This window comes from Wyeomyia smithii, chromosome 1, assembly GCF_029784165.1.
Source record: "Wyeomyia smithii strain HCP4-BCI-WySm-NY-G18 chromosome 1, ASM2978416v1, whole genome shotgun sequence".
Classification (NCBI taxonomy): Eukaryota; Metazoa; Arthropoda; class Insecta; order Diptera; family Culicidae; genus Wyeomyia; species Wyeomyia smithii.
The window spans coordinates 189,555,371-189,577,882 of NC_073694.1; the positions used below are offsets into that span (position 1 = coordinate 189,555,371).

The following is a 22,512-nucleotide window of genomic DNA, read 5'->3' on the forward strand; positions in this document are numbered from 1 at the left end:
AATATCACCAATTTTTGTAAGTACTATGGCATATACACAAGTCTCATTGTTGGATTGTGTCGGTTCGTGCCATCAATTCCGACAGACAGTTGTTCTTTCTCTTCTCTGCCACTTTGAGCTATGGCTTTGCTTCGCCTCAGAGCTGAAACTTCGACTTCATTCTTTCTGGCAACCAGCGACGTCTTTGTTCGTTCGTTCGTTCGTTCGTCTCGGCGATGACGGTTTTTTCCATTAGGAAAATTGGAGGATTTTTCAAAGGCTCTTTTCTACAGCCGGCGGTGCAGAAGTAGAATCGCCAACTGTTCAGACACACACACACACACATAGCAACTTACAACAACATTTACCACAGCTGGAGAAATGTCTACCACAATCTGCGAACAGTGGCGAAACTTTGCTACCCTTGCTGATTGTTTCCGTTTCTTTACCACCCGATTGTCAGTGTTGAGTTGAGTTCAATTATGAAGAAGCGTAATGAATGGTGTTATTATCAAATCTTCTGCAACTAGCTACTGAGAGGAAATGGATAGCATTCAGGAAATCTCTGAAGAATTTACATGGTTATGTGCTTAGCTGCATCCATTATGCAATAATGGTAGTAAAAGCTTTGAATAGGTCTATGTGAAATGAAAAACCGTGTTGATGCTCATGCATTTGTTTGAAATACTGGTAGGATTTCGATGTCATCGCTTAATCTTAAACAATAATTAATTTCTGATAAATGTGGAAAAAAAGTTCAAAGATTAAGTAGGATTTACTTTTTATATCCGTCTCTCGGTGTACTCTTTGGTGCCCTGAAACTTACTGTAGGTATATGCAGTGCCAGATCAAAATAGGAAACCAGATCACTTTCGAATATTAGCTGATTTTGTTTTTATAATCACTTCACTATCAGTGACTACCAAAAATGGGTACTTGACTGTAAATTAAATTGGGTCGGAGTCTTGAATTTGCGCTCGTGGTAGGTTGGTTGAACTGAGTATTTGCCAATTTTTTCGATTAAAAAGTTTTTTTCTTAACGGGCGTATATACTTCGATTCATTTTAAATATTGTAGCTCGGAGACCTTTGGTGATGGAGATTTACTGTTTCAGAATGAATTGAATGGACTTGTAGGGAGTTTGTTTAGAAAACACGACTGCATAGTTACCGTAGATTTACGACGGCCTGTCTTATGTCAATGTGTTTTTTGCAATAAGTTTGTGAATATACTTGATTGGGGTTAACCAATTTGATGGGGTGGGGCGGTAAATTTCAGAGAAAGCTCTCTTCCAACTTTTTTTTTTCATTAATTTCTGGGTAACCTTGAGAAGAAGCGCTAGTTTTGGATTTCAATTCACCGATGAAACGGATGATTCAAATTCTCTTGTTATCCTCCGCCTTCCCACTCGCTGCAAGCATGCAAACAAGACATAACGATCATATACACACGCTGCCGGCACACTCACAGCAATGACCAAAAGGCTGGGAGAAAACGCGATGAGACAGACCGGGCAAAAATACTAACATATTCGAGCATGTTTGGCAATGCTGTGCAGTGCTGTGGTCCACCGGTTGGTCATTCTGCTGTGGAACGCTGCGATCGAGTGACACGAATTAAAATCTCTTCCGTCTTGGGAAACTGAGAAAATGGCACCACTTGGAAAAAAGGCGGAGCCACTTACAACATAGGTCCGAAATGAACATCGTAAAGTGAGGAGATATTACTGTTAGAATGTCGTTGAAACAACGTCAAAATCAGCTACCGATTATCAATAGTTTGAAGTTCACCACGACTCGATAGTACTGTGCATAAACAGCGGCAGCGGAGTAGCCAAGGGGAGGAGGGTCTGGGTTCAAATACATGGACTTGGAATTGGACTTGGACTTGAACTTGGACTTGGACTCGGACTTGGACTTGGACTTGGACTTGGACTTGGACTTGGACTTGGACTTGGACTTGGACTTGGACTTGGACTTGGACTTGGACTTGGACTTGGACTTGGACTTGGACTTGGACTTGGACTTGGACTTGGACTTGGACTTGGACTTGGACTTGGACTTGGACTTGGACTTGGACTTGGACTTGGACTTGGACTTGGACTTGGACTTGGACTTGGACTTGGACTTGGACTTGGACTTGGACTTGGACTTGGACTTGGACTTGGACTTGGACTTGGACTTGGACTTGGACTTGGACTTGGACATAAAATTCATTCTCGGAGCACGTCCCCATCGAAATTCCACTGTTTAGATCGATGAAAAAATCTGCACAGATTCATGAAGTCGTCTATATCAAGTTTTGATGCCAAATGTTTTAGAAACTGGTGTTGGCTCAAAAATGTTTATTGAAAAAAAAAAATTGATTTTGTGGGTATTAGATGGTTCTCGTACTGGAAGATTCTTGTAGAAAATTAATTTTTCCCAAGTATTGTATATTTTTGATCAAGCATTCCAAAACGTATGAAAATGAACGAATGGTTTTTGCTGGAGAAACATGGACAAATTAGGAAAAACTTGCATTTTCCGAATTATTAATAATTTTTCGAGCTTAAATTAGAAATAACTCGAAAACCGATGCCTTTAGAATTTTTACTACCAAGAGCTTTTTGATTCAAAATGACTCTTTGCATCTTTTAAAATAATCAGAATACAAATATTTTAAAAAATGTTTGAATTAGAATTTTCATAAAACAATTAATCTACCATAAAAAATAAATTTTTCATTTCTCCATCCTGGACTTTTTTTTAAATGTTGCGTATTAACGTCAAGTTTCTTTAAAAAAAATAAAATAAAAGAAAAATTCAACTCGTTTTTTTTAAATTGAAATTTAATGTTTATTTTTAATTATTTTTGGTCAAAAAAATTTTTTTTTGTACAGTGTATATTTTTTTTATGGTGGTTTTTTAATTCCCTACAACTCATTCTCAGACAGTTTTTCTATACAACCAACGATTTCTGGGCTACAATGCTTCGAATAAAACCTATGCCAAAAAGCATACGCCCTTTTAGAATGTAACTCATGGGTGTAAAAAATATCTGCATCTGTGAAAAATGCTCAGTTTGATAAGCCAAATACGCGTGCAAAGTTTCATTCAAATCAAAAATGATCGATATTCGACCATAGGTCATTTGGCGCGATCTTGCTCCACTAATTTTTTTCAGAGGTATTTTTAAAACATTTGGTATCCAAACAATTTTCTATATAAACAATTTCATGAATATTTTTTCATCGGTCTGCAAAGTAAAATTTCAAAAGATTTAAACGATTTCTCAAGGTCCGATCGCTATTATAAATTCCAATAAAGGAAACCTTCTAATTTCTCCGGCATGCGGCAGCATTTTTTTCCATGGAAAACAAGGTGTCTCGTATTAGCACCTAATTTCAGCAAAGTAAAATCGTGAAAATTTATTGTTCCAGACTATGCAACGAGAGTTAGCTCCGGATTAGTGACTGTCTGTGACAATAATATTTCGTGACTATACCTGGTTCTGGGGAAAAGGTTGCAACACGATTGAAGCTGGAATGTTGCATGGAGACTTGTTTTTTTTTTTCGAGAAGACGACAATTTTAAACCTTACCGCTAACCGAAACTCAAGAAATCGATTTCCATTGGCACCCTATTGTTTATGTCATGCGATCAACATAAATTCGAATTGAACATTAACCGGATTATTTGAACAGCACGTGCGACGCGCGGTAAGCGACATCGTTAGTAAAAGTAAGAAAATGTTTGATCTTTTCCGTTGTTCTCTGCTTCAACATTTTTTAGCACTCATATCTCAACTTCACAGCAACACAGATTGAAAGAAAGAGAGATAGAGAAAGTAAAGTCCCGTGGTCATTGATTTAGGTTAGTCTCTCTTCAGTATTCTCAAAGTTTACTTTTTCCTAATCAAACCCCGCCCAGAAAGACATTATAGCTACACCACTGAACAGCGGTATTTAGAAAACTGACCCGATTTCAAAGATATGTTTGATGTGTTCTATCTAAAATGCAAGATTCGTTTTAAAAATATAATACGCTTCATTCAAACATCAACACGACCAGATTTCGTTTTCTCTTAACCGCACAGCTGCAATATGCAACACTCAATAGCGTAATATAGTGTTGCGTAACTAAGTGTACGGTTTCTAGCTGAAATCGACTCACTGTTGACTGTTGAATATTTGTGTTTCTAAAAGCAGCGAAAAAATTGTAAAACCACTTTCTTATTCCTTATTTCTTCAGAATTTATCATTAAATTCTCTAAAATCAGCACGTCGTTTGAAAAAAGGAATGATAGAGTTTTCATTTGAAGTGGAGAAAAATTGGCCACCATCTTAGATCTCACCGCCATCTTGAAGTTTATCACAAAAACGTGTTTTTGAGCAAGTTCAAAATCAATAATAATCATATTACCCAACAGAAATAGAACGAAGTAGACAAGAATAGAACAAAATAATGTCGCCCAACGAATGACTATGACAGTGCGTATTTTTTCGATGCGCAAATTCGACCATTTTTTTTACGTGCGAGAGTCGACGCTCGTTCTACATTAACGAGTTGGGATTTGTTATACTTGTGAAAATATCCAAATTTGCAGAAACTAATATGAAGTTTGAACAGTCTGGGTTCATTAGAAAAAGTAAAATGAAGAAGGAGTAAGATTGAAAAATTTTGGCCTTTTCTGGACATAAGAAGCACTATTCAGAGATTCTGAGCTCAATTTGGGATCATTTTCTGTATAGGCCTTTTCTGGCCTTTCGAAGTTTCGGTGATTCTGAGCTCAATTCGGTATCATTTTCTATTTTGGCCTTTTCTGGTCTGTAGAGGCACTTTTCGGCGATTCTGAGCTCAATTTGGAATCCTTTTCTATTTTGGCCTTTTCTGGCTTCTAAAAGCACTTTTCAGCGATTCTGAGATCGATTTGGGATCATTTTCTATTTTGGCCTTTTCTGGCCTTTAGAGGCACTTTTCAGCGATTCTGAGCTCAATTTGGGATCATTTTCTGTATAGGCCTTTTCTGGCCTTAAGAAGCACTTTTCGGCGATTCTGAGCTCAATTTGGGATCATTTTCTATTTTGGCCTTTTCTGGCTTCTAAAAGCACTTTTCAGCGATTCTGAGCTCGATTTGGGATCATTTTCTATTTTGGCCTTTTCTGGCCTTTAGAGGCACTTTTCGGCGATTCTGAGCTCAATTTGGGATCATTTTCTATTTCAGCCTTTTCTGGCTTTTAAAAGCACTTTTCAGTGATTCTGAACTCGATTTGGGATCATTTTCTATATAGGCCTTTTCTGGCCATTAGGGGCACTTTTCGGTGATTCCGAACTCAATTTGGTATCGTTTTCTATTCAGGCCTTTTCCGGCCTTTTGAAGAACTTTTCGTCGATTCTGAGCTCAATTTGGAATCATTTTCTATTCAGGCCTTTTTTGGCCTTTAGAAGCACTTTTCGGCGATTCTTAGCTCAATTTGGAATCATTTTCTATTTTGGCCTTTTCTGGCTTCTAAAAGCCCTTTTAGCGATTCTCAGCTCGATTTGGGATCATATTCTATTTAGGCCTTTTCTGGCCTTTAGAGGCACTTCTCGGCGATTCTGAGCTCAATTTGGGATCATATTTTATTTTGGGCTTTTCTGGCCTTTAGAAGTACTTCTCGGCGATTCTGAGCTCAATTTGGGATCATTTTCTATTCAGGCCTTTTCTGGCCTTTAGAGGCACTTTTCGGCGATTATTAGCTCGATTTGGGATCATTTTCTATTTTGGGCTTTTCTGGCCTTTAGAAGTACCTTTCGGCGATTCTGAGCTTAATTTGGGATCATTTCCTATATAGCCCTTTTCTGGCCTCTAAAAGCCCTCTTAGCGATTCTCAACTCGATTTGGGATCATATTCTATTTTGGCCTTTTCTGGCCTTTAGAGGCACTTTTCGGCGATTCTGAGCTCAATTTGGGATCATATTTTGTTATGGGCTTTTCTGGCCTTTAGAAGTACTTTTCGGCGATTCTGAGCTCAGTTTGGGATTATTTTCTATTCAGGCCTTTTTTGGCCTTTAGAGGCACTTTTCGGCAATTCTGAGCTCAATTTGGGATCATTTTCTATTTTAGCTTTTTCTGGCCTTAAGAGGCACTTTTCAACGATTCTGAGCTCAATTTGGGATCATTTTCTTTGTTTGTTTATTTTTAAATTTTTGGTCAGAAATTTTCTTTACAGCGTTTTTTATCCATTTTTAATTCCCTACAACTCATTCTCAGCCAGTTTTCCTATACAACCAACGGTTTCTGGGCTACAATGTTTCGAATGAAACCTATGCCAAAAAGCATACGCCCTTTTAGAATATAACTCACGGGTGTAAAAAATCTCTCTATCTGTGAAAAATGCTCAGTTTGCTAAGCCAAATACGTGTGCAAAGTTTCATTCAAACAAAAATGTTCGATTAAAATTTTCGCGTATTTCCAGATCATTCGGCGCGATTCTGGTCTTTAGAGTTTTAATATACTTTTTAACTGTGAGATATATTCAAAAGTACTTAAATATGAGTGAAAAGTTTGAATTTTGCGTGGGGTCGGACGCCAATCGCGTCCAAGTCACTGAGCATCGCATGTCTGATATCGTGAAAGAGGGTAGGCGCAGCCTTACATCAGATAAAAAGAAGGAAGAATAGGAAAATAAAGCCCAGGAATGACAACTTTACGGCGCAGAGATAGCTGACTGAAGGTAAAAAAAATATCGGGGGCTTTATTATTGCGATTGTTGAGATTTATAGCATTTTGAAACTTTAAACGCGTTTTCTCAAAGCCATTTTTTCAAAATCGGTGAGCAGTAGAACTGAAAAAGGTTACATCTGATTGACTTGAAATTAAAACTGTAGCTTCTTCATTAGATTGTCTAGTGATGTACATACGATTTTAGCGATTGATTAACAACAACAAAAGTTATGAACAATTAAAGTCGATTTTTTTTTGTCGAAAAGCCATTTTTTTCCCAAACCGTTGCCATTTTGCGAAGAAAAATTCTAAAAGTATAATCATGGAAGTACACTAACGATGCGTATGCAGGTAATGAAAAAACATTGTTTTGGTTATAGGTGGAGTTGAGTACGACTTCTTCTGCTCGTTGTGAAAGATCTTAAAAAAAAGCGGTTCACGGCAATCGCTGCACAGCCGCCATTTTGTTAAAAAAAAATATTGAAAAAGCTTTTTTTTTCTACCGTTTGGTGGATATTATCCCTTAAATCGCATATTTAATTTTTTGTTTAAGATTTTTCTAAGTTTAGGTTAAGAGAAGCTTATCCTACAAATTGTCGAAAAATAGTCGATTTGGCGATTTTTCTTCAGTCTCGAAAAAAATACAACTGAATGCTGTTTTTTCATACATTTCAGTGTATAATTGCACTATAAAACAATGAATTTCTTCGTGAAAGATGAATTCAACAAAGAGCGGCGTACGGATTTTTCGCAGCACACGGTGGATCTCATTCCCATTATTCAGAAGAGTTTCCCGTGGGTTCATGAATGTCACAAACTTAGATTAAATCGATTTTAAAGTATTGGAATAACATTTCAATAAAATTTTTTCGATATTCACGTCAACTTTTGTTACTATATGTGACTAAAAACTGTGAAAAAAATGTGTTTACAATATCAAAAAATTATGTACTCGTTCGTTCAACCTTATTAAAAATGGTTTAGATTTCGTAAATTGGTTTACTAGTTTTTTTTTTGCAATCATGTACCGCGATTTTTAAAACATTGTTCATAGAAAACTAGATAGCATAGAGCATGAGATTTTTATTTTTAGATTCTGGCCACCATCCATGGCTCAGTCCTTCGAAAGTCATGTATCGAAATGTATATACAAACACCTGTAGCAAACATTTCTAACATATGTCGAATTTCACATTAATATTCGTATTCCTACAGCGTCGGTGTGGGGGTTACGTACGGAGTCGAAAGGTTTTTTATTGGGTATGTGTTTTAATGTCACCACATCACAGTTTTATAATAATAATTCACACTCATCCTATTACACTTTTTCTGCGAATAAAGCTTCGTAAGCTTTAAGGAAATAGGTTTCAGAAGCAATAAATAGCAAACTAGAAACTGTGGGTAGTACAATAAAATTAACCAGTTCTTTGTTCTGTAACGTCATAGTACTTCTAATTTCTAGAATAAATTCGACAAAATTTCAAAACAATAGGCTTACTAGTTCCGCAGAAAACGCTGTCAATTGCGGCTTTCAGTCGCAAACACTGCGATTGCAGAGTCTGATACGACATCTAGGATTGCGGCTTAACCTGTCGAGCGACTGAAGATTACCGTGTGCAACGTGACGAAATTTAGCAGCAGCTTGCTCTCCCACTGCGGCGATGGTTGAATTATCCACAATTTCCCTCTACAATGACGGGTCCACCACCCGTCTGGTTCATTGCCACCACCGCACCCCCAGGTTTCGCCCGTTCGTTCCAGCAGATTGCATTCCGTCGGTGAAAGCAATCACTATAACGCCGAGAAAGTTCATTGGATCACGTATGTTTGTCTTTCATAAGTAGTTTTGCACGATCCGCACTTACAGTCAGTCGTTTTGCGATTACCCTCGGTGCTGCGTCCCCATCAACATGTGGCGACATTCGCTGAACTTTTGCCTGCGCCCGGAACTGAATATTGCCATTCGCTGAAGCCGAGAACGCACCGGAACGTAACAGCTTTTTGCTCAGGGTTTGGGTGGCTTTCGAGGAAAGTTCAAAATGTGACATGACATTCGGAAAACATTTTAATCCGCAGCATTCGATTTGTAGACTGCTTTGCTACTCTGTGTTTTTGTTCGGAGGTGAAACTAATAGCAGTATTACTTTCTTTCTCTTTTTTTCCACAGGAAGCAGCAGCAGTAGTAGTAAAAGTCTGTCATCGACTAACAATGGACTGGTGCCACGGTTCATCTCACGAGGGCACACCTATCGGGCAGTCGTGGGTGACACCCTGGTGCTACCCTGTGAGGTTGAAAATCTAGGTAAGTTCCGAAACTGACCATGTAGGGCTGAGGTAAAATTGCTGAAATGGAATAGCTTCCCTTTTTTGTGGTTTTGGTATCAATTCTAACCAATTGGAAACCACGAAATCGTGGGCAAAAATAATGCAACGAATCCATTTCGAAGTAACTACCTAATCGCTTGATGCGAGAATAATGTGCTATCTGTTTGCAGAATGTGATTTAAAATAGGGTTAGCCACTACCTAGTCGCTATCAATTGTAATTCCCATGCCACAAAATGAAAAATATCCATACCATTTTTTGAGGCGGTTAACGAAGCTTTTAGCTTCTCTAAAAGTTGATATTGGTTGGGTAAGATAAACGACTAGAGCATCCATGTGAAATTTCTGTAAACGAAACAGCGTCAATATTTAAATCAGAGTAAGCAAAAAACTTCCCTTGGCTGTTTAGGTTCATTATAAATTGAAGTTTTAAAGCCAGATTGAACTCGCAGCGGCATGCCTTCCCGAATGCCGACCGGTTTTATGGTTGAAACAAACATGATTCCGCTGCCCCTTTTTATCGTGTCGACATGCACGGGTAATGTATCACTTCGCGAGTGATTGTTGGTGGTTCCGTTTCCTTGGCCGAGACAACTGATCATGCCTTTTCACCCGAATACACATACACGCTTCGTCGTCTTTCCTTTTCTTGCCGGAATCACCCGGAGGGGTTGGGTCGCGAAAGCATCCGGTGGGATGATGATATTATAATTCGATCCTGCTCTGGAGTCTCTGACTGGGTGCCGGCGGATTACTCTAGGCGCAGCACACATACACACATGCATACATACAAAGCGATGGTGGTAAAGAGACGAGCGCGAGACCTCCACTAAGCCAAGAATTTTGACTTCAGCTTGAAGCACCTACAGAGTGAGTGGTGGTGCGCAGCAAGTGGAGACGAATTGGGACTTGGGAATTATGTTGACCCGCTTATGGCGGCCGCTATGCTTTATGGGATGTGATGGAATGTTTGGGATCGGACTTGCACACGAGCATTTTGCCTTCCGGGGCAAGGGACACTGAAGTGCTAGCACTGGACGACGGTGGGACGTGCCTGGAAAGCGAATGGAAGCGAGAGATAAATCAAAATCGAATATAAACAGATTATGTGTGAAATTATTTTCCGAGTGAGATTGCGCGCCGGATATTTTTCTCCTTTTTTCTTCTATTTGATTCTCAGGCGGTTTGGGCCAGAGAGAGTAAACATGTTTGCAAAAAATATTAGTTTGTTTCGATCAATCAGTGTTTTTGCACTCGGTAAGATATACCGAAATCAAAACTTCCACGAATAAATACTCACCCTTCGATTAGAAAAACAAAGCAAGCACACGGAACGGACCTGCGATTCCAGGTTATTTTGCGGTTGAATCGCTAGCGGATGCGGTAAAATCGACACTGCACTCTAAGTTTAATGAACGGAGAAGTGATTAGCGAGAGTCCTGTGCTTTGCATGGTCATTCGTTGGCATATTGCCGGTCATTAATAATCACTTTATGTGGAATTTACGGAAGGATGTAGTTTTATAGTGGTTTGAATTGCGACATCAATTGTAGCGGTAAGGGTAATTTTGCCTTTATAGTTTTTATAAAGTTATGTACATTTTATCGTAAGGCTTTCTCATTGGACTTTGCTTCCTGAAGTTGCGGTCTTTTCGAAATAGATTTTCCATTATTAACCGTTATGTGATCGACAAAAAACACTCTTCATGCCCGACGGGGTACTCGGGTACCCACAAATTGAAACCCTTGTAACTTTGACAATATTTATCCGATTTTAATAGTTTTAGTACTAAAAGATTCAGTAGCTTATTGACTTTGGAAGCAGTACCAGCGGTGGCCCGAAAGAATTTTCTCATTCTCGAAAATCCAGTTTTTTAGAAGATATGTTCCGAAATTGAGAATTTTTATAAATGTTGGATAATATTATAAGTATACACTAAAGCCGCTTTTTACGCGGGGATTACGTGCCGCGTAAAAAAACCGCGTAAATTTCGGAATCCGCGTAAAAAAAACACGTAAATTTCGAAATCCGCGTAAAAAAACGCGTAAATTCCGGAACCAACGTAAAAAAAACCCGCTTAAAAAAACGCGAAAAAGTGACAATTGATACCTCATATGAGTACTTCCGAAATCGGGATGATATCCACAGACCTTATGGCCATTTTGAATATCAAAATGGCGACTTTCGGTTTCTGGAAATGAATCGAAATTGGCCAAATATCATCGAATATGGGTATTTCCGGAATCAGGATTATGCTCAGAGACTCAAAATAACTCCAGACGTCATTTTGAAATTCAAGATCGCGACTTCCGATTTTTGGAAAATAGCTAAAATTGACCAAATACCACCTCGTATGAGTAGTTTCGGAATCAAAATGATGTCCAGAGACCTGGAAACGACCCCAGAGGCCATTTTGAATTCAAAAATGGCAACTTTCAGTTACTAGATATAAACCCAAAAATGACCAAATACCCCCAATATTTATTTACGTATTCACGGATGATGCTAAAAAACCGGGCATCAACTGGAGATGCCATTTTGAACATCGAGATGATGACTTTCGGTTTCTGGAATAATGCCAAAATTGATCAAATACAGTCATACCTCGATATAAGGCAACCTCGATATAACGTAACTCGATATAACGTAACTTTTTAAAATGTATTGAAATTGAAAATAAATGATACAGCCACTGTTTTACCTTTGTTTTACCTTTGTTATACTAAACAAAGGTTATAAAATCGGTCGAAAAACGCAAAATAGATCCATGATTCGGAGGGCCGAATCGTATATACCATTCGACTCAGCTCGACGAACTGAGCAATGTCTGTTCCTGTGTATTTTTTTTTTTTTTTTTAAAGGTGGCGGGGAAATCTGCAAACAGACACCTGAGAAGAGAACTCAGGGTGTGGGGATGAGACTAGGTGAGAGATGCTGGGGTAGTTACACTCGCCCAGGCACCTACTGATCCCTGTCCCGACCCACTAAAACCCCTCCAGTCTCCAGCCCTGGTCTTCCCGGAACGACGGTTAAGTATTACGTCGGGAAGTGGCTTTTGTGCGCGATGCACCCTCTTTACGCTTATAAACTCCTAGCTAACTACCAGGAGACTGGAGCTACCACTGGCGTGTAGGTGGTTGACCCGCCACACACGTTGCAGCTCCAGGACGATCAGAGGGGCGGCCGCACAGACCGCGTTCCAGATGTCCGGGTCGTCGCACATCCTCCGGACTAGATTGTCCGGAGTAGTGCCAGGCCCGCTCACAGCCATCATGTTGCACCTCGCTCTTACGAAACGGGGGCATACGAAGAAGACATGCTCAGCAGTCTCCTCCTCCTCCACGCACTCGGGACACATGGGGGACACCGCGTGTCCGAACCTGTGCAGATATTGCCTGAAACAACCATGGCCTGACAGGATTTGTGTCAGGTGGAAGTTCACTTCACCATGTCGTCTTCCGACCCTGCCGGATATCTCCGGTATAAGTCGGTGCGTCCATCTGCCCTTTGTGAAGTTGGACCATTCCCGCTGCCAGCGGAGCATCGAGAATGACCTTCTGGTACCTCGCATGCCCCTTGTGTCACGTTGGTCGAAACACTCTCTGTCCTCCCTGATGGCGATGCTGATAGGCATCATGTCGGACAAGACACAGATTGCATCGTATGACACCGTACGATACGCACTCGCAACTCTCAGGCACATGAGCCTGTAGGTACTTTCCAGTTTACCACGGTAACTGTTAGTACCTAGCGCTCTGGACCACACTGGCAAGAAGTCTTCGCTTGCTGCCATAAACCGCTGAGCTATTGGACATCATACGAGATAGTGCTGCAATAGCCGATGAGGCCCTCTTACAGGCATAGTCGACGTGACTCCCGAACGTGAGCTTGTCGTCCACCATAACCCCCAAGAGCTTCAGGGGTCGCTTCGAGGTGATGGTGCAGTCTCCGACTCTGACCACCGCCTGTTGCTCCGATTTACGGTTGTTCACAACCGTGACCTCCGTCTTATGATGCGCGAGCTCCAGTTTCCTGGAGCGCATCCAGTCCTCGACCTTGCGTATACAGTGCGCGGCCGTCAACTCGACCTCCTCGATAGACTCGCCGTAAACCTCCAGCGTTATGTCGTCTGCAAAGCCGACGATCACAACCCCTACAGGGAACTTGAGTTTTAACACTCCGTCATACATGACATTCCACAACACCGGGCCCAGGATAGAACCTTGCGGAACTCCTGCGGTAATTGGGACGCACTTCTGACCCTCCTCTGTGTCGTAAACAAGTACTCGATTCTGGAAATAATTTTCCAGAATCTTGTACAGCGACACCGGTACATGGATGCTCCTGAGCGCGAGCGCTATGAAGTCCCAACTAGCACTATTGAACGCGTTCTTCACGTCGAGCGTGACGATTGCGCAGTAGCGTATTCCCCTTCTCTTGCGCTGGATTGCTACCTCCGCCGTCTTGATGACGGAAGAGATTGCGTCCAGCGTGGACCTGCCCTTCCGGAAGCCGAACTGGTTACTTGCCAGACCGTGTACACCCTCCGTGTATCTCACCAGTCTGTTGAGGATGATCCTCTCAAGCACCTTGCCCGCGGTGTCCAGCAGGCAGATAGGCCTATATGCCGATGGGTCCCCTGGCGGTTTACCAGCCTTCGGCAATAAGACCAGTCTCTGCCGCTTCCACCTGTCCGGAAAGAGACAGTCATCCAGGCACCTCTGCATGACTGCCCTGAACAGCCCGGGGGCCGTTTTTATCGCCAGCCTGATCGCCAGGTTAGGGATACCATCCGGTCCCGGTGCCTTGCTCGCCTTTAGGGATTTGGCGATCACGATGAGTTCCTCATTCGTAACTCTTGCCTCCTCCCCTGCCTCGACACGGCTGTCGTCGCTCACGGATTGGATGCTCGGCAGGTTGGCCGACCATCTCTGGTCTATGTCTGAGATACTGGAACTTCGGACGTGAGACTCGACCGCCGGAGGCCAAGGACTAGGCTCGTGGCGTGGAAAGAGTCCCTCGATGATACGCTCCAGCATCGCTGGTGATCGCTCTGCAGGCGCCAGCGCGCCTTTAGTCTTGGCCATTACGATCCTGTAGGCGTCACCCCACGGATTTGTATTGGCACTCGCACATAGCCTATCGAAGCAGGCCCTCTTGCTGGCCTTTATCGCACTCTTTAGCATCGATCTTGCCGAACTGAATTCTGCGCGGCGCTCTGTCCTCTCTTCTTCGTTTCGCGCACGCTGCATCCTCCGTCTTGCACGGAGGCACGCACTGCGAAGGTCGGCTATCGCGTCCGTCCACCAGTAAACCGGTGGCTTTCCATTCCTAGGTTGGCGAGTCCTAGGCATGGTGGCGTCGCACGCCCACGATAGCATAGCAACTAGTTGGTCGGCAGTCGGGCGGAGCCAACTGCCCCCCTCGCGCTCCCTTCTCATTGCCTCTTCGAATACCTCGGCATCAAAGTGCGATGTCTTCCACCCGCGAACGGTCGGAGTGTTGGCTCTACCCGTCGCTTGCCGCCTCTCGTTGTTGTCTACACTATAACAGACCGCCTGGTGGTCGCTATTAGTGTAGCCATCGTCTACCCTCCAGTTCTTTATCAGTCCTGGGCTGGAGAACGTCACGTCGATGATCGACTCCGCACCATTTCTGCTAAATGTACTTTTGTTCCCAACGTTGGCCAGATCTAGGTTGAGCTTTGCAAAAGCCCCCAACAGGATCTGGCCCCTCTGGTTCGTGAAGCGACTTCCCCACTCAACAGCCCAAGCGTTGAAGTCGCCCGCCGTGTGTATGTGTGTGTATGTGTGTGTATGTGTGTGTGTATGTATGTTGTCTGTATGTATGTGCCGCAAAATACTAACGCACCTTTCTTACAGAACGCAATATCCGATTTCAATTATCTTATACGCAAACGAACGCTACTGTGCTCCCCCAGAATGCTACCGAGTGGATTTTTGATTAGTGGCTTAGATTTTAAAATATTGATCAAAGAGTATTTTTATATGAGAAATTTAACCTTTAAGGTTAAATTAATGGCACGGAGAGCCATGTATTGTATACCAATTTACTCAGATCGACGAATTGAGCAATTTATGTTTGTTTGTGTATGTGTGCCTGTACGTATGTATGTGTAAATATGTTGTTTATATGTGTAGTATATCAAAATCGACCCAAAAAAGAAAAATTACAGAAAAAACAGGAGGGTTATGTGCAAAGCCACGACCGCAAGGTTGAAGTAGAATACTTTTACAAGAAAGATAACTCGGCTGCTTGCGTGTCAGTCATTTTTTCTAGTAAATAAACGTTGACTTATCAGATCAATCAAATTTTGCGCTTCAACAAGGATTGACAATTTTCAATAATATAGTAAGTTGCTTGTCATGGTTGGGTTTGACATTTTTTGAATTTAGAGATGCAATTTTTTCGGATGTCGTGCTCATGACTGAAGAAAAAGATAATTCAGTACGTTCTGAGACACGGAGATAAAGTAAAATTTATAACTTTTAAAAATTTGGAAATTAGAATCATTAGAAAATATTGACTCATCAATCAAGTTTTTATTTCATCCTGAAAAGGACAATTTGTTGTTCATTTTAGTATCGGCTAAGATGCCGATCACATCTTTGCGTTATCACTGACAGTGTGAATAAAGTATTCCTTGTGATAAAATAAACAATGAAAAGCCGATTCAACACTTAAAACTAGACGGGTCACGTGTTGTCAAAATGAGTCAACTTTTTATTGAATGCATTTACTAGTGCCCACTATCGCACAGAGACTGCATTTCACTAAAGTGCCTCACTGCATCAGCCGCTATCGATGCTGAGATCCGCTGCAACTACTGCGCTATCCATAGCCATGCCACAGTTGTGGCCGCTATATGCTGCCATTGGTATCCACTGTCCCTGCATCAGCTTGCCCAGCTGCTATCGTTGCTGGAATCCGCTGCAACTAGTGCGCTATCCATTGCTACGCCACAGCTGTGGCCGCTTTCCGCCATCGCTGGTATCCACTGCACTGCTAGTGCTGCTGCTAAGAGAGGACTGCTGTTGTCGCTGTCTAGAACTATTATGAGTGGCTTCGGCTGAAACAAGCTCTTTTATAGGCCAAATAGCATGTTTAAAATTGCAAGGTATGTGATTCTGTCGACCGTACTTGGGAAGCAATCATGTAATGACCAATCAGAGGTCGAATTTTTCGTTTTGACAAGGCTTGACTATTTTCAATAGTACAATAGTGTGAAGAATAAAATTACAATGTTCTTCTTTTGGGAATAATCTTAGAAAATTTTCCAATCTATTGCTGCAAGAACGAAGAAATCCATCTAATACTAACCGATTTATTAGCATTTGAAATTGGACATATTTTTCACTTTTTTCGGTTTTAGATTTTCATTTCACATCCCTATGTAGTCGAACTTCCTGAGAGAAGTACTCTACTTCAAAAAACCCTCTTTACAGAACGCTTATTCCGATTTTGAAGTTCGCATGCTCAAATGAAAGCCCCAGAGATCTTTGAAAATCATACTGAGTGCGATCTTTTATTGGTTGCTTGAACTGTAAAGTTTTGACCAAAGAATATTTTAGACATGGGATATTTTACTTTCTGGATAAGTTTTCTCTCTCACTGCTCTTTCCTCTTCTCTATCCCTTTTTTCCGTATCGCTATTTATTTCTCAAAGGAAATCAACAATCATGGACAACTTTTCGTAATCTTTACACTCTTCGTAGTGCGTCGTAACTGGTGTAAATAAATTACCCTTAAGCTTTTTATTGGAAATTTGAACCGGATTTTAGAATAAACTGCAATGCTTACTTAGCTCCTTTTCTTCCGAAGCTCCCGCCCTCACTTCTTATGAAATATATATACTAAATTGAAAAGTCACTTATATCTATGAATGATACAATATGCTCATGTAAGATATAAATATTGCATTCTAATTTAAGACTAAGTGCAAACAGAGTATCCATGTTATTCCACTTCTCGTTATCGCAGCATGATATAAAAAGTCTTTATTCCGGATTTTTCCATACTGTCTAGGCCTTCGAAAAGAATAATGTTCTCGCCTACACTCTGAAAATCTAAAATTCTCAAAGATCGTGGAGAACCTTCATTTTCAGATAATGCATTTGAGATAGAAATAAATTGACAACTTTCATCAATAGCTATATTTTTTTCCTGTATAATTCTAAACTATAATTTTTCGAGAGCAGGTTTGTATAAGTTTGCTTCAATTCGTAAATAAAACTTGAGGCTGATTCATAAATCTAGTTCCTGCGATTTCTGAAAATAACGCGAATAAGTAGAACCGCATTAAACTAACATACATGTTTGCTGTTCTAGTGTGAAATCAGCATCATTGTTATCTCTTACTGTTTCCCCACGTTCGATTATCTCAAAAAAAAAAATCAATTGCTTCTAGCCAGCATTTGAACATTGGTTTGTGATCGAAAAAATAAGACTCATGTACTCCAGTGATAACATTCATATTATTTGCAAAAACCACGTCAAGCTTTATTTCAATGATCGTCTTTGGTTAACACTCTGAAAACTATCCTTCAAAATCATTTCATTCATTATTGAAATTGGACTTATGATGGTAGACGATTTGTAAGTGACTGGTCGAATATGTATAAAAGTAATAGTTTGTATAAGAAAGGTTTCTGCACCACTAGGTGGATTAATTTAGGTTTTGGGCTATAAATTGCTTCAAAAAAATGTTTGTAGTAAGTTTTGAAACCAATGAAACCAATGCGAAAATTGTCAAAAATGTGCATAAGAAAGGTGTAAAAATACTAATAGGTGATGGGAAATAGGTTTTTACACATTCTTCAGTAACAATCCACAGTCTTGCATCAATTAAAAAAAATGTTTTCTGCTTGTTGAAATTTGCTCTAAATGGGCATAAGAAAGGTTTAAAAATACCGATAGGTGATGGCAAAAAAAATTTTTTTTTTGCTTCGATATAACGTAACTCGATATAACGTAACGAAAATGAAAAAAAAGTTGCCTTATATCGAGGTATGACTGTACTACCCTTGACCTGAAAACGAGCGGCCGTTTCGAATATCGAAATGTTAACTTCCGGTTTCTGAAAAAATGAAATATGACCGAACACCAATCAATCAATTTCACACACCTTTTTGAAATTCAAGGTGATGACTTCCGGTTCGTATGGTGTCGTTTTGAGGTCTCTGGGTAGCATCCAGATTCTGGAAATACCCATCGTGGATGTTACTCGGCAATTTTTCAATCTCTTCCAGAAACCGGAAGTCGCCAAAATTGAGGCCTTATTCTATGAAACAATTTTGTTGAAGGCAGTAAGTACATAAAATCAATTTTTGACAGGCAAATCTAAAATGATTACGATTTTTCGAGTTAAGACCACTGTGCACTGTGGGATTCCCAAAAAAATCTTTCCACCAATTAATTGTAAATGTCTTGAAATATAACACTTGGAATGTGTAAAACCTATTTTGGAAGTTATTTTTTAAAATTGTGGTTGAAAAACATGCTTTAAAATAACTATTTCGTTGTTTTTATACCACTTTTTCGTACTTTACGACCTTCAAAAGGGCATTACTCTAAAATGTACCGTACGACAATTTTGAAATTTTGACCAGAGATTCATGACGTCATAACGAGTCGAATGGCATACTCAGATCCTTTGGTGCATTTTTTTTAATAATAACGGTCTGTGGGAGCACACAGGCCGTTATTAGACCCCCTCCTCTCCTACTCTGAAAGGGAGGGGTCCCACCCAAATGAAACACCAATTTCTGTACAACTCAAGAACTTATCCAGCGATAGAAACCAAATTTGGAAAATAGCCTTTTCTCGAGAGCAAAAAATATTTCGGTGGATATTTGACATCCCTCCCTCTTCTGGAAGAGAGGGCTCTCATACAAATGAAAAAACAATTCCTGCATAACCCCAAAACTAATGAAGCAAAAGGAACCAAATTTGGCGTGTATTTGAAAGTAAAAATTATTTCTCTGGTAGGTTGACACCCTTTCCTACTCCGGAAGGGATGTCCCCATATAACTTACTTACTTAGTACTAAATAAAATCAAATTTGACATGCGGATGATTCTAAGGGTATTAAATGTTCACATGGTGGTTCGACACTCCTCCCTCCTCTGAAAGGGAGGGGCTCATACAAGTGAAACACAAATTTCTGCATAATTCGAGAACTTATCAAACAAATGGAAGCAAAGTTGGCGTGTTGTTGTTTTTGGAAGCAGAAATTATTTATGTGGTTTTCCGATACCTTGCTCTCCTTTGGAAGGGAGAGGCCCATACAAACCAAACACAAATTCCTGCATAACTCAAGAACTAATCGAGTAAATAAAACCAAATTTGGCATGCGGCATGGGTAATGAAAATTATAATGATGGTTCGAAAGCCCCCCCTTCTCCGGAAGGGAGGAGCCCATACAAATGAATCTAACATTTCTGCATAACGAACCAAATTGACCCCTCTTCTGGAACCGAAGGCTTCATACGAATAGACCACAAATTTTTGCCAAACTCAAAGAATTAATCAAATCAATGAAATAAAATTTGGCAGGTAAAGGTTCTAGAAGCAAAACATATTTTTATGGTGGTTCGACATCCCTCCCTTTCCTGGAAGGGAAGGCTCCTACACAAATCGAACACTAATTTCTGCATAGCTCGGGAGCTAATGAAGCAAATGGAACCAAATTTGACATTTGGGAGTTTTTTAAGGGCAAAAACTGTTCCTATGATGGTTTGATACCCGTCAGTAGTTTTAAGGGAAGAGGTTGGGGGTTAAAATTACTTTGAAAATTTGAACTAAATTTAAGATCATTTTCTTAATATTTGTTTTCTTTTTTCTTCGGATTTCAAAAGCATTCCCAAGCTTATTAGGTCAGTTCGAAACTTCTTATTCACTTAGTTTGTATTTTCAGACAAATTTTCAGCTTAATTCAAGATGACTTTTTTTCTGTTTCTGTATTTAGGACCGTATTTTATTTTAATTTCTATCTATTTAGAGTGACTTAACCAATTATTTCCATTGATGATTTTTCTAGTCTTCATAGACGTTTCAACCATTTTGAACTAAATTCGAAATTCATCGTTTTTTTTTTTTTTAAGAACTGTTTTCAGATGTTTTAAGCCATTTTCTAGAGTTTTTATGCATTTCACATTAAACTCGATAAATTTATTCTTTCAGATTGGTATTATTTTTGGTTTACAGTTAATTTTTATGTTATTAGATATCATTTTTTTAACTGTTTCTTCTAGTTTCAGAAGCGTTTCTTCGTTTATTCTAGCGGGTTTTGTTTTAAATTAGTAATCAATTTCTATTGCAGCCTTTCCGCTGTTTCACGATTTCGGGCATTTTGGCTAAAATTTTTATTTTTTGAATCATGTAATTCTTAAATCATGAATCACGAATAATGTTGCTAAATTTTGTAATGTTTGAATCATGTAATTTTCTGATCGTACTGATTGTTTTGTCCAAGTCAGAGATATGTTCGAGATTATATTTTTTGTTTTGTTTTCCTTTACGTGAAAATTTTGGAAATGACAATCGAATTCCATTTTTCAATTATATGTAAATTTTATTACTTGATTATTATTTTTGTTTGTTTATAAAAGGTTAAAAAAACTATTATTACTACCCTTTTCCAATTTTTGACGTGGGACTACGTCTTTGTTCTCTATACTGGTATGCATTCTGATAAATTGGAAATGAAACTGGCAAACGTTGCGTCAGATTTCAAACGATAATAACAGCTTAACTACATGATGGATAACAATAACCAATATGTTGTTGGATAGAAAAAATGTTGAACAATTTTGTTATACGCTAGTCATCATTATTTTTTAATTGCAAAGCGATAAAAATCGATAAAAAGTATCAAGGACAAATTCACGCGAAAAATGAACCAATCATATGCGAGCATTCCTAGCACAGACGACATTAATAGACACTAACCAATCCCTGTGATATTCTCTGTATCAATATCAAAAAAAAAATTGACAGAGTCTCCCCGTCTCAATAGGTCAATTTATTTTTGCTTCCATGAACCTAGACTAAGTTGATATCTCGAAGGTAAAGGTTCACCGAAAAGTTTGAAACAACCTCCATTCTTGAACAATTTCTAAACCTGTTGTTTGCGCGTAGTAGAAACTGATGTCTTGAAAGAAAACAAGCTGGTAAAAGTAACAGTACTGTAGAGTATATGTGGAGCAGACTGCCGCTAGTTTCTCGTCGTCGATCATTGTCGTCTATAATTGAAAGTTTTTCTCATGAATATGGTTACCATAAAAACCATAAATTACTCAACAAAAAATGAACATTTTTGCAACGGTTATAAGTTATAAGTTATTTTTATATAATGTTATCTTCGATATTCACTAAATAATCGTAACCGACATAATATCGAACGAGTAAGTTCCTAAAAATACTAACTTATAGAAGAGTAAGAGCCGGCGAGTGCTTGTGATTGTTTTTGTTCCATTTACTAAGATCTATTCAGAATATTTTTTTACATTTCAAAATTGTTAGATGTAATTTTTTTTATTTTTAGCTTTACAAATAATATCATATACTTATATTAGCTGTCTTCGTAAAACAGTGAATGTAATTGCAGGCAAAAAAAAACAAAAACAAAAAACAAAAAAATATTCTTTTTAAACTTTAACTTCGTTGTAACTGTTAAATGTTGTTTGCACATAAAAAACACTACAGGTACAATATCACCAAGTGTAAATGAAGTTCTTTCGAGTGTTATTAAATATATTTCTGAAAAAAAGGGGAAGCAGAGAATTAAAATATGTAACTACGAAATAATTCTATCTGTAATTACAGGGTTTAGTACCACGTCACCATTTCATACAACCCTAGGTCTGTATACCTTGTAGTATTTTATCTTCAGATACAATCTTAAAAGTTTCGTTTTTTTTTTGCCTCAACGTGTTTTTGGTCAGTTATATTTAGGATTTAACTTTTTAACTGGTCTTGAGGTACGATGCTGGCCTAACAAACCCGTCGTCGTGCTTTCGAGTCCCGGATCGAGAGAGACTGTTAGTGTCAGTAGGGTCGTAGCACTGGCCCCGCAGTTGTCCTATACACTGAAACAGTTGGCTGAGAAGTCTGTGTATAATAAACAGTAGGTCGCTACCCGAATCGGAATGTAGCACCAAGACTTTGCTTTTATTTAGAATTATTTTTATTTCGAATACTTCTGGATGTTAAGAATGTTTTCCAGCATACACTTTCGCATGCTTTTCTTATTTTATTCCAGACGTTTCGAAATTTTTTGACGTTAATTTGGGATAAATTTTTGATTGTAGTTTTCGACTTTTTTCTGACTAAGGTAAATTTAAGCTCAATTCTGCCGTATTATTGATTTTTCCCGTGTTCTTGAAATATAAATGATACATTTTGTACTTCGTCCTTAAAATGTTTTCGGGCAGTATGCTACTCGTAGCGTTATCATATTATACCTGGGGTATTTGTTTTGTTTTGTTTTCCTCCTTGCAGA

At 39.3% G+C, this 22,512-nt stretch overlaps 1 protein-coding gene across 3 annotated transcripts in view; it reads left to right on the forward strand.

The window, feature by feature from the left end:
• Nucleotides 1-22,512, forward strand: part of LOC129718361 (limbic system-associated membrane protein) — a 966,807-nt gene that overhangs the window by 594,067 nt on the left and 350,228 nt on the right. For 2 of the 3 annotated variants that reach the window (XM_055669073.1, XM_055669074.1), the window contains one exon: nt 8,834-8,968. In XM_055669073.1, the coding sequence (XP_055525048.1) occupies nt 8,834-8,968 (135 nt within the window). Of the gene's footprint in view, nt 1-7,947; nt 8,064-8,128; nt 8,488-8,833; nt 8,969-22,512 lie in introns of those variants that run through there. The other variant, XM_055669075.1, reaches the window with a different exon arrangement.